The 16,750-nt window shown below is 32.4% G+C and overlaps 1 protein-coding gene across 3 annotated transcripts in view; it reads left to right on the top strand.

The window, feature by feature from the left end:
• LOC111085703 (hemicentin-1-like) overlaps positions 1-16,750 on the top strand; it is a 77,602-nt gene that overhangs the window by 58,680 nt on the left and 2,172 nt on the right. For all 3 annotated transcript variants that reach the window (XM_022385551.1, XM_022385550.1, XM_022385552.1), the window contains exons 9-10: positions 1,692-1,820; positions 3,529-3,647. In XM_022385551.1, coding sequence (XP_022241259.1) covers positions 1,692-1,820; positions 3,529-3,647 — 248 coding nt within the window. The remainder of the gene's footprint in view (positions 1-1,691; positions 1,821-3,528; positions 3,648-16,750) is intronic.

Below are 16,750 nucleotides of genomic sequence, written 5' to 3'. Positions count from 1 at the left end.
TATTGCTGGTGATCAATAAACATAGATTTAGAAATAGGTTTGGTTTCTTATTGGTAGCATATTACTTTCTTCTTCGCCTCTCTCAGTTTATTCGTTCTCTTTCACATCTTCCGACCTTCTCTTTTTTTTCGTTGAATATTTGTTTTTTTATATTCCTTTCTCAAGCCCACATCGAACCGGCCACTTTCTTTCCGACCTTGCACCTGTCTTCCGTATATTGAATTATAATGTTTCATAGAGGGCCTTGTGGCCTACATACCGGCTAAACTTAAAAAAGTGGTGGCAATACTCGTTTACTTCAATTATTTTGTAATGTCTTAGAGAATGACCAAAGGCTGGCCGCTTTCTCATCTTTCTTAATTTCAACCGATGTTCCTTACACCTAACTTCATAACAAAGGTTTATTCAAAATAGCAGATTTAGTTGAAATAAAATAAAACAATGAAGTTTTAAGATGCTGACTGTTGATCAAAACAGAGTTCACTGAACAACTAAGTATAGAAATTACTATATTTTAAAGAGCCCATTCTCCACTAACTTCAGTTTTCTGTTAGCAACCTTTACCGAGTTTATCGTCATTAATTATCATGGTTGCTATTAAGTCTTCTCTTGCTTATTTACTAATGTGACATGTGTGTGTGTGTATGTTGGAGACAAGCTGCAGATGAAATAATTCATACTTGTGCAATCTCGTTATCTTAAGTTACAAGTGTGTGAAGTCTATTTTCAATTGGGAGTACTTCTTGGTTTTAATATACAGAGTCTGCAGGTCCCTGCCTTTACTCTGCAACCCTCAGTTAGAATCAAAATATTATTTTAATACAAATAAACTGAAATACAATGCTACATTTTATGGACTGATTATAATAAACCAAAAGCAATTTGATGTTCCTTGGAAAAACAAGTCAGCACAAAACCATTACTTGTTTCCAGGTTAGCTAGAGTCCCAAGTGCGGCGGCCACCTCCTTCCGCACTTGTTCCTTTTATTTTCGTCTATGTATTCTTTTTTGATATAATAAAAAAACGGGTCTTTGTCTCCAAAGTTCAACCAATTATACTTCTTTTTCTTCACTCCATGCACCAATCGTGATGAACGTCATTGTTATTGAACCATGCCTAGACCCTGATTGATCAATGGTTGAGGAAAGTCCCGCCCTGATGACGAGTGAAGTTGGAAACGTAGTGCACACAGTGTAATTTTTAAGGAGACATGATATGATGATTCCCAGAATATCAACAGGTTCAAAAATTCAAGTTGCTTGAGATTCAGTTATTTCGCTGCGGTAGCTCTAACTCTTTCGTTCGTAAATTACGAAATGAAATTTAAGTAAATACCTTTTTTTGCTAACTTTTCTTTGCACAAAAAAGTAGTTACAGTATGTCATTTTTTTCCACTAATTAACATTGTTTGTTCTTGCTCAAGGTATGAAAGTTCCTTATCTGAGATACGTCATATCTTGTAGAAATGACTCTTCAGTTCCAAGCCAACTTAAGCAAAATACTTTTCATGTGTATGGTAGATAACAGGAGCATGAGAAGGGGCCTATTGGGAGAGCACATTTTGACATACGTCCCGGGAACACAATGTCACGTTACTAATAGAACTGTTATGCTTATGCATAAGATAAAAAGTATTTTACGTTATAGTAATATGGTGAAACTTATATGCGTTATCCAACTTCTTCCACAGGAACCTTCTGGCAAAAGAGTTTTAGTCCAATCTTAGTCGTCCTTGCTACCATAGTTGCGGGGCTTATAGTGATTGCCTGTATCACAGTTATCATTTTGAAAACTAAAGCTCGCTACCACGAGCATAAAGGTAATGTTCAGTCATCATTTTATAATCGAATAATATATATTGTATTATAATTCAGGGTTAATGTAAAGTAATATATAAACAAAACACAAAATAAATAAATAAATATAAATTCTAAACTCTATTTAAAGAAACAAAAAAAAACCCTTCACACTTTCCGGTCGTTATCCAAAAGTCATAAAGGAGATTGTCTGTGGTAATAGTACCCAAAAGCATTGGGGATATCTCATCTATCAGTCAAAATCCAAAAAGCAGATGAGAAATCAGTCAGTAGTCGTGGAAAATTCATTAAGGGTACAGAGTTGAGTGCTCACACTCACAACATCTCAATTCTTACTGCCTTTCACTGTCTGCAGTCAGTTGTGGGAAGGCAGTTACCCTTAAAAAATGCAATAAAGTTAAAAGTAGAAATAAGATAAAATCAAGCCACTCAAAAAATATATTTCTACTAAACAATGCTATATGCTAATTATGTAGATTTGGATATCAAATTAGTAAATGGTAAAGTACAATTGAATATTTTTGATAAAAAAGAGCATTTGATTTTCCCATCTTTAGTCTGTCCACCCCTAATAGTGTGGTTTCTCGTATGATGCTGAAAGGCATCATTACGTCTCAATTATAAAGATTTTTAACTGTTTATAATAACAGCACGTTTTTTATGTATGATGTTATATTATTCATAACTAAATTAGAAAATAATGTATATAAATACTGGCAAATAACAACTTTTTTTCCAAGTTTTTATAATAAATTCCAAAATATTTTATTAGATAAATATTCAATGAGGAAAAAAAAACAACCTTTTTTTGTCACTAGAGGTAGTCAGCTACATTTAATACGTAAGTTAAATTTATTCAGTATAGTCAGGACTAAAAAGACAAACTTCAATTAGCTGGATTTGTCTCAGCTATCCCATGCTATACTTGAATAATGTGACAATATGAACTACTTAAAGTAAATCTTGTAGTTCTTTTTAAGATCTTTTATAATAAATAAGTCATTTTCAGAAAAGGGTGGAGGTTGGGAGTAACGTGTAGTAGAATTATTAGGGTGGTATTTATTCTACTTTAAGTATTTTTAAGAACTTTTAAGTGTGGAGAATGGTAGGCATTGTTTAGTAGAAATATATATTTTTGGGTGGCTTGATTTTATCTTATTTCGACTTTTAACTTTATTGCATCTTTTTAAGGGTAACTACCTTCCCACAACTGGCTGCAGACAGTGAAAGGCAGTAAGAGTTGAGACGTTGTGGGTGTAAACACTCAACGCTGTACCCTTAATGAATTTTCACGACTGCTGACTGGTTTCTCATCTGCTTTTTGGATTTTGTCTGATAGATGGGATATCCCCAACGTTTTTGGGTGCTATTACCACAGGCAATCTCTGTTATGGCTTTCGGATAACGACCGGAAAGTGCGAAGGTTTTTTGTTTCTTTAAATAGAGTTTTGAATTTATATAATGTTTATTATTGTTTTATAGTGCTGATTTTGATCGACTATTGACAATTAATGTAATTGATATAATAGTTTTGAAGCTATACCTCTTAATATATATACTTTTTTAAGCTAAAGTTACTTCACTAATGGAGTTAAGTATGATTCTTTCCATAATCACGAAAGCCCAGCCATCACAAACAATACTCTTTGTATGTCGGAAATATCACGGGTAACGACAATGCGTTATTTGTTTTCTTTTGTTTATTGTCAGACGAGATACTGACAGAGATCACTACGTGTAAACGTGAAACTGTCAAATGGACAAATAACAAGAAACCTAACAGGGGTAATGACAGTCAAAAAGGTTGGGATGCTATTGCTCGTAATAAGGTATGGTGAAACTTTTCCCTTCCCTAAGTATTCAAAATGCAGTTGTATGTTATTTCTAAGCATTTTAATTATCTTTGTTTATATCCAATTAGCACTCGTTAATTTACAATGCCCGAATTCTTCCCCATAAGTCCCCATGCTGTAGCATTTAATAATTAGTTTTATTAGTTTCTTATGCTAGTATGGTAAAGCGAATGTATTTTGTATAGCTTAAAAATTAGTTTTATTTGTTTCTTATTAGTTTAATGGTTTAAATTTTGATGATCTGTTTCACTAATCGCGTTCCATGTTGTAAATGTTAATCATATTAATATTTATAATCATTATTCGTTTAAATAATTATGGAAATCAAACAAAGCAAGGAATCCGAAAGAAGTCTAAAGATTTGTTTTAAGTGTCAGTAAGCTGTATTTCTAACTTGCCTTAAAAGATGATCACTAATATATGAGTATCCATGTTAATAACAAAAACATTATTTTATCATTATATAACAACAACACATGTTACACGACTAATTTAATAAATCTCATAAAAGCTAGTAATGAAGTAAAACAATAAAACTTCTAAGCTCTAGAACGCAGTTTACGAGTCATGTAATGATTCAACGTGTCTTCTCGTTGTGTGTGTGGCAATTATATTCAAAACTCGCTGGTAAAAATCACCAAGACAAAGTTGTAAAATATATTACAAAATGGAACTTAGACAAAGCAGATAGCATATTTAGATAACTGTAGTTACTTAGATTGATTAATATCACGGGCCTGCGATAGTTTTATTGTCTTGAAATTTTTACATGTTCTACAGTAATTCCTGTACACTGATCCAGAAAATGATATCCATTTTCTCCATCACGTACAGATTTTTCATAAAACGTCGTATGTACTTTTACATAAATGAATCATTTTCATTGAAAGCCGGGCACATTTTGTTATGCTTAAAATGTTGACAGCCACTGGCTATAGATTTCTCTAGACCAATCGCGACGTGAGTCTTATCAATCGTTTTAGAACCCAAAAATAACAAACATAATAATAATAAAAAAATTTTCACTGTCGTAAACAAAATAATAATTTGATCTAAGTAAGAGTTTTTTTTTTCTTCCCGATTTGTAAAACATCCTTACCTGACAGAAAAAGTAAATATTATTTTCGAAGTCTGCATAGCTGAAGTATAGAAAATCCGTTATTAAAATCAAAACAATTTTTATGAAGTATAAATTCGCAGACCTGTGTAATTAGAACTATAGTCAGATTATTCTGTTGTTTGCAAGAACAGTGTTAGTACTTGTGTGTTATCCTTAAATAGCTAGAAAATGTCTTTGATTTCGTAAAAAAGAGGGATAATCGATAACGGTAACAACTGATGAAAATGCATCTTAGAAAAGGTTAATATTCGTCATAGCCTCAAATCACTTATTTTTACGATGAGCCTGGCATAGTTTGATGATTAAGGCACTTGACTTGCAATCTGCGGGTAGCGGGTTTGAAACCCGTCGTTAAACATTCTATCCCATCTAACCTTGGGAGCGTTATAATGTGACGGTAAATACGTCTATCACTTCAAAATTAGGGACGGCTAGCGCAGGTAGTCACCGAATAACATTTCGCAAAATTCAACAAAACAAACAAATATTTACCCGGATTTGACTTAAGATTTAAAATAAAATATTTTGTCATGCAAGCTGTTATGTAAGTTAGTCTGGTACATTATTACTCGGATTTATCTCCTAGCTTCGTCTCAAAAAACGTTATAATAATATCGGGGCTCATTATTATAAACACTTTAGGTATTATCTGATTCATGAACTTTTGACGTACATGTATTTATTATGATTCAATGTTAAATCGTAAAAACATAATGTTCAATTCACACACGATGTATTTGAATATGCAATCTGTCGACACGATATTCGAATTAATATGAAAGAATAAGAGACTTTTATGAAGCATTTAAAAAGTATTTTGGTATGGGCTAGGTATCATGATATCACAGGTAGAACCCCCTAGTGGCACAGCGGTATGTCTGTGGACTTATAACGCTAGAAATCGGATTTCGATACCCGTGGTAGGCAGAGCACAGATAGCCCATTGTGTAGCTTTGTGCTTAACTTCAAAACAAACAAGCATAGGTAGAAAAGCATGGAATGCACGAAATATTAGTTAAGTTCATGATACGTAGGAGAAAACAACAACAACAACAACAACAAAAAAACAAGTCTGATAACTCGAGATCTTTCAAAAGTTACTTTCTTCGTCGTGGGCCACTATTAGTTTCAAATAATGTTTTAAAACTCTTTGAACCACAGTAACAAATCATCAAAAATTGAATCAAATCAAATTATTACAGTATTTATTAGGAGCAGCGTTACGTTGTTATTTATTAGTATAATTTTCTTAAATGCTATAAATAAGACACAACTAGTGTTAGTTTGAAATTGCCATAGGTTTTCTAAATATTAGATATAATACTCTGATGTTTTAAATAGCAAATCATTTGTTATACAAAATACATTGTTTGTAGTAAAGCACCACATGGTTTTCCGAGATGTTACGTATAACAACTCATCACTGTTTGTAACAAAGCGCCACAGTTCTCCTAATCTTTGATTTTTACTATGTTATTATTTTTACGCATGAACGCATTCTTGTTGTACTCCAATAATCGTAGAAGTACACATTTTAACCAAAACGGTACCTTATGGTTAGAAAAACCATGGTTTCTGGTATAGATGGCTCCTAGTTTTGAGCTTTTGATCAGTGAGAAGGTAGTCGGTAAGCAGCTCGATAACGCCAATTTTATAGCACGCCCATGGATGAGAGTGCTGAGCATGTTTATCAGCACAACTTCTCGAACCCTGGGTCTCTTCGCTTTGCATAGCAGCACGTTAAACAATATGCCCAACCTGGTCTCCATATTTAAAGAGTTACAATTATGTGTCTACTGATGCATTCGTATATTCAGTTTATATACTGACCTTAAACGGATTCTGATTCAGCTAATTTCTTTGTTTTGTGACCCTCGGTGGGCCAGCGGTAAGTCTCTAAACTTACATCTGTAGAATCTGGGGTTTGATTCCACGCGGTAAACACAGCAGATAGCCCAATGTGGCTTTGCTCTAAAACAAAGAAACAAACAAACTCTTTGTTTTGTAAAATGTACAATATATGTGTGGTTATTCTAACGCATGGAGAGAACCCGAATTTTAGCACTACAAGTATCTAAGCCCAGAGTCACTGGAAGGGGAGGGACAGTTCTGATACACTGTTTTACAATACAAAATAATAGTTGTCAGTAATTTCGTACAACCTTAAGTGAACGAACATTTATGTTAATGAACAATTTGACAATTTGTAATTTCTAATCCCTTTCTTCATTTGCAATTGAATTTTCAAATCAAAATAACGTATCTATATATTCAGTTTAAATCATTTTACGTATTTTAAATGCGAGTCTAAATGGAATTGATTTCTGGTCTCAGTAACGATGTATTAATACTAAACTAATTAAGCTCATAATTATGTAGGAGTTTTAAATAATTACTAGCTTAATTGGATTAGTACTAATGTTTTGCAACGATGAGCCAATTTCAATTACCCATAAGAGTAAAATTGGACTTATTACACTTAAAAAAAATTTCAAAAAGACAGTTTTACAGAAGGTATAGAAAACAATATAAAATTAATTACGACGATAGCAAACCTTTGGGAAAACACTTGTACAGGGGATTTTATACTGTGAATATCAAGGTTCATGGTGCAAGTTTCATTGGCGCAAAAACCGCTCTACAGTTTGGGGTCGTGGGCGCGTTATAAGAGTGATGGTTAATTGTAAAAAAACCACTATTTATTCAGACAAGAATAGACGAAGGGTTGAAATGAGTGCCTTTGACTAGGTGCATTCCATTTAGTTTATCAGTTCAAAATTAGGGAAAGTAATGTGCAGATAGCCCAATGTGAAATGTGAATTAAATGCAAATATTATTCCATCTTTTCTTCTCAATTGTATGAAAATTAATTGCATAGTACGTGTTCATAGGTTATACTGTGATTGGTTGTAATCCAACCACTCAGAAAATATCGCGCCATTATAAAGCATATCAAAGTACAGACGGTCATATTAGGTACTATGACCAGTACTAGTTGTGTGAATTCAGTCATGACACCCAGGAAAGAAATACCGTAGGACAAACCTGTAAAATTAAAGTTTTGGTTGGTTAATGATACTCCATGCGAACATTTACTGTAGTATTTCATGTTTCAGTAGGAGATGTATGGAAAACGTTGAATTATACGTCGAACTGGCGCTGGTAATAAATGGTCGAGGTAGAAAGGAGAAACTTTCTACAGGTAATGAGTGTTAAGTATCTCAGGTTATGTTGTTGTTTTTTTACGATCTTTCCAACAACTCTGATCTAATTACAGGTGTGAATGTTACCGTGTTGACATTAAGGTACACATTATTACTAATTGGTTTCGGAAATGTAGTTTCACGAGAAACTGCTGAAGAGGATGAGTAACCAAACCAACAGGTTGAAATTGGCATCGATCAACGAATAGTGAAAGAGAAAAGCTATATACGTGTACTTTTTTTACAGATTAATTGATGTTCGAATTCTTCAACAACAATCAATATCAGTTTCTTCAACAATGAAGAGAATAACGGTATAATAGTCAATTTACAATAACCACAGTGGAGCATGATGGCAAATCAATTCAAGATTGGAGCTACAACTCTGCCAACAGTGTTGGAGATCTACGCAATCGTGTTTGTACCTAGACTGTTGACAAGTGCAGCAAATTCTAATCAATCATGCTATTTTCTCGGAAACACAACTGATCAGGTGTTGATTTATGTTTCAGTAAGAGAGTGATTCCAAGTACAAACCAGATGTGGTGAAACTGAAAAATATATTGACGTTAAAATGGCCGATTGGATTTCATCTTGCAACCATGGTCTCGATACAAACATTTTTATTCTATATGGGCTTATGCAAAAACTTGCAGAAATGTGGTGAGTAATACGGGACTGTATAGTATCATGGCAACAAGGTGTGATGCTCTGTTTAAAACAAAGGGATCACACACCATACAAGGTTGTAGTGCATTGTACAACATATTAGCTTTTTTTTGTATTTTCTGCGATGACGTGTTTTTACTGTTAATAAATTCACTAACCAGTTTGTTTGTGAATGTTGCACAAAGCTACTCGAGAGCTATCCCTAATTTAGAAGTGATGACCAGAGGGAAGGCAGCTAGTCAACACCACCCATCGCCAACTTTTGGACTATCTTTTAACAATGAAAAATGTAATTGAACGTAACATTATAACGCTCCCACAACTGAAAGGGGCGAGCATGTTGGGTGACGGGAATCGAATTCTCGACCTAATGAGCGCCATAACCACCAGGCCTTGGCAGGTCTCCATACAGTTGCCACTATTCATTGTTTTTGACTACAGTATGTGTACCGCTCTTATGTTTCAATAATTATTTCTATTACTGTATTTGTGCATTTATATGTATTAATAGTACGGAAACGACCATCGTACTTCTTCCCATCGTTGCTTTGGTGATTGTGCAATTTACAATATTGCACCAACAATAAATGGTTAAAAGGAAAATAAATATACAAATAAATAATAAAAACAACAACATATTGTTGCTGTGGGCTAAATACGCTCTACTTTGATCGATCAAGCGTTTATTTGAAAAGTAACGGTTAAATAAGTGAGCCAGATCTGGTTGCTTTGAATTTATATGGATATTCTTACACATATTTTTTTGTATTCTTTTTTCTGTTGCTTATCTCCTATCGTGACAAGAAAGTAGTTATTTTCTCATACGTCTATATAAAGTTACGTGTAAAATGTTGTCGAACTCCAACATTTTTGTGTATTTTGCATATCAATTTCATAAATGCGCATTTAACGGTGTCACTTGACCTAAGGCTGGTCGATTAGGTCTCTTATAGTTCTCTCGAGGAAAAAAATCAAGTTCGTTAAGAACATGGAAATGTTACTGGTCGTTATTACTGATGTGGCATGTTAGGTTTTAAAGTGTAAAAATAAAATAAGAAAAGTTTCCTTTGGCCGATATTTTAAAAGCAAGGTTTCGAAACAAGTAACACCCCCTGGTTTCAATCATTAAAACAAATTACTTCTTTGGTATTAGTTCTTGGAACAACTCAATTGTTCATTGTGCCAGTATGCAATTTCGATTTGTTTTCTTCACGCAACAATAGATACCAAACAGCTAGCGTTGGTTGTTCGATGTAAAGAATATAATAGTTCCAAACCAAGCTACTATATTCCTCCCATATTTCTAGCGCAATCATCAATCTAGTATGCAAAGTTTAATTTTGGAAAGTAGTCGCTGAAGGTCGCACTGAATTGAAAAAAAAACAAAAACCAACAGCAAAAAAATTCATTAGGATGTGCACACACAATAAACAACTCTCTGCTTTGACAACCACTTACAGGGTATTAGAGTCCACTCTTACCAACAACCAGCCAGTATTTGAGCTTGAAGTGTCTTACTAGGATGAACTCGTGTTTCCCACGGCCCGGTGAATATGAAACTAATAAGTAGAGAAATCCAAATGTGTTCAAGTGAATCTACAATCCAAGAATATTAAATGTAAAGTTTGGGTAAACATATTACAAGGTTTGCACGCAAGCACGCGCGCGCGCGCGTACACTTGCAAATACGAATCCTTTATTTCGTATGTGTTGGAGATGAAATACGTAATTTTTAAATTTACAGCGTAAATAATTTTTCTTTTATGGGCTCGTAACCAAAGACACAGCAAGCTATTAAGTTGTGGACAGAATGTAAATAGTCAGGTCCTTTTATAATACGACTTTTTATTTCAGTTTTGGATAAATGATTTCATGAATTTTCAATGACAAGAAAATATTTGTTTGTAGTTAAACACAAAGCTACACAATGGGATATCCGTATTTTGCTCACCACGGGTATCGAAACCCGGCTTTTAGCGTTATAAGTCTACAGACTTGTCGTTGTGCCACTGGGAAGCAATACAAAAGTAAAGAACCTGCTTAAAATATCCCCAACTGCCTCATAAGTGTAAGATTACACACTACAAATATCAGATAAAAAAAGATTATATACTACGCGCAGATGAAAATTCGTTTCTAAATAGATGTAAATTTTAATTTTGTACAGTAACTTGGGGGGGGGGGATAAAATAATAATTTAAGATTAAAACTAAGACAGGGAACATAATAATAATAATCAAATGTATTTACATTTCTTCATTTTTTACCTTTGTATGAATATTCGGGTTACAAGCGCGAATGTTCTATGTTTATGGCAAGTCATCCTGGCCATAATGTATTGGTTTAACATATCACCCAATACTCGAATACGCGTTGGATCAACAAGTTGTGTCTCGTAAATCGGTAACCAACCGTCTTATTGGTTATTTCGACAACGCGTGCAGTCAATAATACTGTCGTAATTCTTGCTAGGCCTTATATTTATAAGAAAAAATAAAATAAATAATATACTTAAACATGTGAGGCGTAACAAAATTGGATATTTTGACAACGCGTTGAGTCAATAGGGTATAACGCTGTTGGATACCAATCTACAGGGCCATAACACATTCATCCAACAAGTTTTAAAGTTTTTAATGTGATTGAAAACTACGGTATAAGTGGTATGTTCAGAAACGTGTTGAACCAATATCTTATGGCCCTAACGGCTTTCATAGACGTTAGATCAATGGTAACTTGAGTAATATTCAAATACATGAGGGACTATTTGACAATTGAGCTATTTAAGTTTATTATATATTACTAAGGAAATGGGTTTAAATATATGTGAAATACGTATAATTAGCTAAAATTTATCCCTGCTGTCACATTCTCTGTTTAAATATATGTGAAATACGTATAATTAGCTAAAATTTATCCCTGCTGTCACATTCTCTGTTTAAATATATGTGAAATACGTATAATTAGCTAAAATTTATCCTTGCTGTCACATTCTCTATTTAAATATATGTGAAATACGTATAATTAGCTAAAATTTATCCTTGCTGTCACAATATCTGTTTAAATATATGTGAAATACGTATAATTAGCTAAAATTTATCCTTGCTGTCACATTTTCTATTTTTTACTTTATTTTAAGAATGCAGGTGTACAATATTGTTTATATTTTTAACAAGTATTAAATCTCAATTACAGCTATTCAAGGAAGACTTAGGAAAACTATTCAAGAAACACTTGTAACATTTACAAAATTTAACCATCCTAAAAGTCTGAGCATAATTTGTAAATGTCTTAAGATTTTATTGGTTAGTTTATGTGAGAGTAGTATTCCTAGACGAATGGTGTACAAGCATTATGAATATATACATATAAGCATATTGCACATATTTGTACTTTGACACAACTTTATAAACTCAAAATGTATGTAGTTTAGGTTTCGTTTTAAAAGGTATAAGGTGTCTTATTCCAAATTTTTACATATGTTCAACTTTCATTCTGTAAAGGTCATAAAATTAGGGAACAACTAGTAAGTATGCATGTATCTATACATTACACACTATTTGTACTTTGACACAACTTTATAAACTCAAAATGTATGTAGTTTAGGTTTCGTTTTAAAAGGTATAAGGTGTCTTATTCCAAATTTTTACATATGTTCAACTTTCATTCTGTAAAGTTCATAAAATTAGGGAACAACTAGTAAGAATAAATAAATAAATATATTTACACGAAACCGCTTTATTGATGTTGTACATCTGCGGGCAAAATTGATTATTTTATAAAGTTTAATCGACATAGTTGATAACGCAGAACAAACCTCACATAACGGTAATATTTTGTTTTTGTTTATTTTAGCATATAAATCAACTCGGATCATGCGTCTTCAAAGTTCGATGACTCACAATCAATTGGAAAAGATTCTCACGTGAAAAAACAAATCAAAAACCTCCCGCAGAATTATTAAAACATGAAACGATACAAAACGAATTATCTTTGTCATCTGTTAATCTTCCCACAAGCCAATTTGATCTAATTATGTTTGGAAATATTTATCACGCGGTTACAACTGCGTAATTATAAATATCCGTTTTGAATATAATTATGAAGCGGTAATTCAAAGCAAATGACTTTTACGATAATTGTATAGAATATATTGTGGTGTGATTTAATGCGTTTATTTATTTATTTTATTTGTCATTTCCAGCTCACGTTAATTGGAAAATTAGATTATTCAGTAAATTTCAGTATTAACTTTTGCGTTTTGGCGTTCAACAAAAAATGTGTAGGTCTCGGTAACAGTTCCGGTTTTCCAGTGAGACCCGATGAAGGGATGTTGCCCGAAACTTTGTTTTCGTGTTCACTAATAAAATTGTTTTAATTTAGCGAGCTTATTATCACTATTATCATATTTCTATTTTACATTTTGTAATTTCCTCTTCCACGCAGTTCTTTCATTACCTAAACCAAACACTAACGATGTAGACTACATAAATTGAACAATGTTCTTGAAGACGATTTTAACTAAGTAATAATGATAGACAACATAAATTAGGCAATGCTACTATAGACTACAAGAAATAAATGATATTGCTTTAGGCGACAGATACTAAATAATGATTGTATACATAGTATTAACTAAACAGAACTAACATAGACAACAAAAAATAAAAGCTAATATAACATAAACTAACTAAACAATCCTGGTGTGTGTGTATGTATATATATATATATACATATATATGTATATATGGTCATAATAAGCTAAGCAATCTAACAACGTGATATAGATTACAAAAACTAAACACTGTCAGTATAGAGAATTGAAGATAAACATTGCTAATCTAGACAAATAAGTTTGGTTACTCTGACATGTTTTCTGGTTAATGTCCTGGGATTATTGCTGTCTGTTATGTAAATATTAGATTAATTTACTTTCGTTAATTTGTCATTTTTTACATTCAGAACAAAGACTGTACAGGTATATTCTCTCTCCGTCAAAAATGGCGAGGTTATTAAGAAATATTTTTATCTTTAACATTTGTTTATTACGACCTCTTGTCTGGATATTCTGGCTAGTAGGGAAAAACCAAAACTTTGAACTGGAACAAAGCACGTGACTCATAGTTAATCAGCTATTCCATCATATGTTTAAAAAGCTAGCTACAGTGAGACTGCTTTTTCATCTAGTATTAAAATGAATTAATCCTTTAAGTTGTTTTAAAAATAGACATTGAACAGACAGTTACTTCCAGGACCAGTTCACGCAGCGATTGTTTCACTTGCCTTAATAGTAATAATATACGACATAAACGTTTTATATTTCTGCATGGCCGAACCTTTATCGTATATAAATAATCAATCATTTAATCTTTTAACTTTAGAAAGCTTTTTCTTTTTACACATCCTGCTTTTCAGTTAATAATATAAGTAAAATGCATACTACCATTATTATTAAACCACAATATTGATATTTTTCAATATATCATAACTATCGGGCAACAGCTGGCAAAAATACATAGCTATCGAATCTACTATATTGAATCAATTTTTATTTGGCGTAAAAATGCACAATAAGCTATCGAACTCAAAATTTTAGCGGCACATCGCTGTAAAGTTACCGCTGACTCACTGGGGGACAGCTATATTGTATACTAACTGGAGTATCCGTCCCCTGGATGGAAGTTATGTAAATTCATGTTAAATGAAAGGTTATCTTAGGACATGAAAAGTTGCTTCCCTTATATGTAATTGCAAAAAACGCAAAAACGACCATAAAAATTAAATTTGGTGAAAATCCATTTAAAGGGGGGCGACATAGTGGTAAAAAACGCAAATACGCCCATAAAAACCGCAAAACTGAAAATTTTTATGTACCCCCCGCATCGACCTAATGAGCCTCCAATCCAATTTTGGTGAACATCCATCCAAACCTTACATAGTAGTTGCATGGACATACAACAGATAGTACTATCATGTTTATATAGATTTTTTTTCAGGTTTTATTTTGACAAGATAATATTTCATATATTTAGTAACTTGACTAACAACGGTTTATAGGCATAATAAAGTGGTTTTATTTTATGCTTGCAACGTATTAATGGTCAAATAGTTTTGATATGAAAACTTAAATTGTATATATTACTCAAATGACAAATAATTCCGAAATTTAACCATGCGTATCACCCAGTATTTCACGAGAGTCTCTAAACAGGAATTAGTCAGAATGAAATATGATTTAAATGTCTTGCTAAAAGTAGCTCAACACATAGAAACAATTAGCTACCTGTATAAGCAAAAAGTATCTTTTTTTTTTTTTAGATTGTTATTCTATATTATTTCACGATTTTGTTCTGGGCAGAATTTGTTTTTTTCACATTTGATTTTGTTTGTTTGAAGTTAAGCACAAAGTTACACATTGGGCTATCTGTGCTCTGCCCACCACGGGTATCGAAACCCGGATTCTAGCGTTGTAAGTCCGCAGACAAACCGCTGTGATACTTGGGGGCTTCACATTTGAAACGAGTAAGTAAGGACGAAGAACAAGATAAAAAAATACACTTCGTTTAGCAGACATAATAATAAATATAAAAACGTTAAAGTATCGATTAATTTTACTGGTTTATTAATCGAAAAATATTTCAAACTTATTTACATCTTTTTCTTAAAAAAAAATGGTGATTTGAAAAAAAAAAAACTGCTAAAGATTTGATTACCTTTTGTTCCGACCGACTACAAATAATACTTTGAACTAAGTCTAAACGAATTATCTAGGCGAAGTTCGATTTAAAGGAATGGGTTCAGTTGCTATTAATAGCAGCTTTCTTCTTGTTTTTTTTAACTTATCTTGGTCAGAAACAAATAGTTGCATATGTGGGACAGACAAAAAAAAATAGAGTTCAATGTAAGTATGGTACAAAGTATGTAATAACAGAGACATCTGATACTAAATTGTAGGTTATAGTTTTATTTTACACGTGATTCTTTCGAATGAAGAGTAAATCTGATAGTATATCTGAATGCGCTTCTCTGGATAAATTTTTTTACCATAACCCCTCTATAATTTCAACTTTTATTTTTCTGTTCCTATGCGCACAAACCTATTTCCTTTGGCCCAGTTGTTGGAAATAATAAGAAGGTATTCAGGGTAGAGAAATGCTGTTGATTTGTACCTTTTTTTTTCGTTGAACCTTTACAATAACGTAACTATAGTTCTTTCTTTATAAATGTATACTTAAATATGTATTCTGCAGAGTATTTGAAAATTTAATGGTAGTAGGCCTATTCCCCGAATCCTTATAATATGGTATGATATCTAGCGTTGGAAAGGGCACAGTAAAAAACATTAGTTACGATTATTTGAATGTGTAATACTCCTAGAAAAATATGAAAATAATTCTCCAAATGATTCGTTCATTCAATATCAATTCGAAGAGACGATAAAAAAATAAGTTATTTTATTAAAAAGTAAATATGAAGCACAATCCAATATTTGTTGCCACACTTGTCTCTTGGTTACATTAGTTTCGAAGACTTCCTCCTTTTAAAAGTAATGCTACACAAGGTCATATCGAAAGAACAAGGCTGGGACTCTTATAGTGGTGGACTGTATATTATATGTATTGTGGTTTTACTTGTATCTTAATTACCACAGTGAACCTATATTTATTTAGAATTTTAAAATTTTGTAGTATTGATGTGTTTATTTATTCTTGTGAATTATTCAGCAGATAAGATGTTTAATATATGAAAGAAATAAAAAAAAATAACATAATATATTATTTGATTCCTCATTTGTTACTGAGTTATGCCGGTTTCGGGGAATTCCATTCTTTTCAATATTCCTAGACAAAGGGGAATCGAAAGAACAAAAATAGGCCTCTTACAATGATGGAATTTATACTGTGTATTTAAATTCTATATAAATGTAGGCCTCTCACAATGATGGAGTTTATACTGTGTATTTAAATTCTATATAAATGTAGGCCTCTCACAATGATGAAGTTTATACTGTGTATTTAAATTCTATATAAATGTAGGCCTCTCACAATGATGAAGTTTATACTGTGTATTTAAATTCTATATAAATG

Source organism: Limulus polyphemus, unplaced genomic scaffold (assembly GCF_000517525.1).
Source record: "Limulus polyphemus unplaced genomic scaffold, Limulus_polyphemus-2.1.2 Scaffold563, whole genome shotgun sequence".
Classification (NCBI taxonomy): domain Eukaryota; kingdom Metazoa; phylum Arthropoda; class Merostomata; order Xiphosura; family Limulidae; genus Limulus; species Limulus polyphemus.
This window is presented reverse-complemented; position numbering and strand designations above follow the sequence as displayed.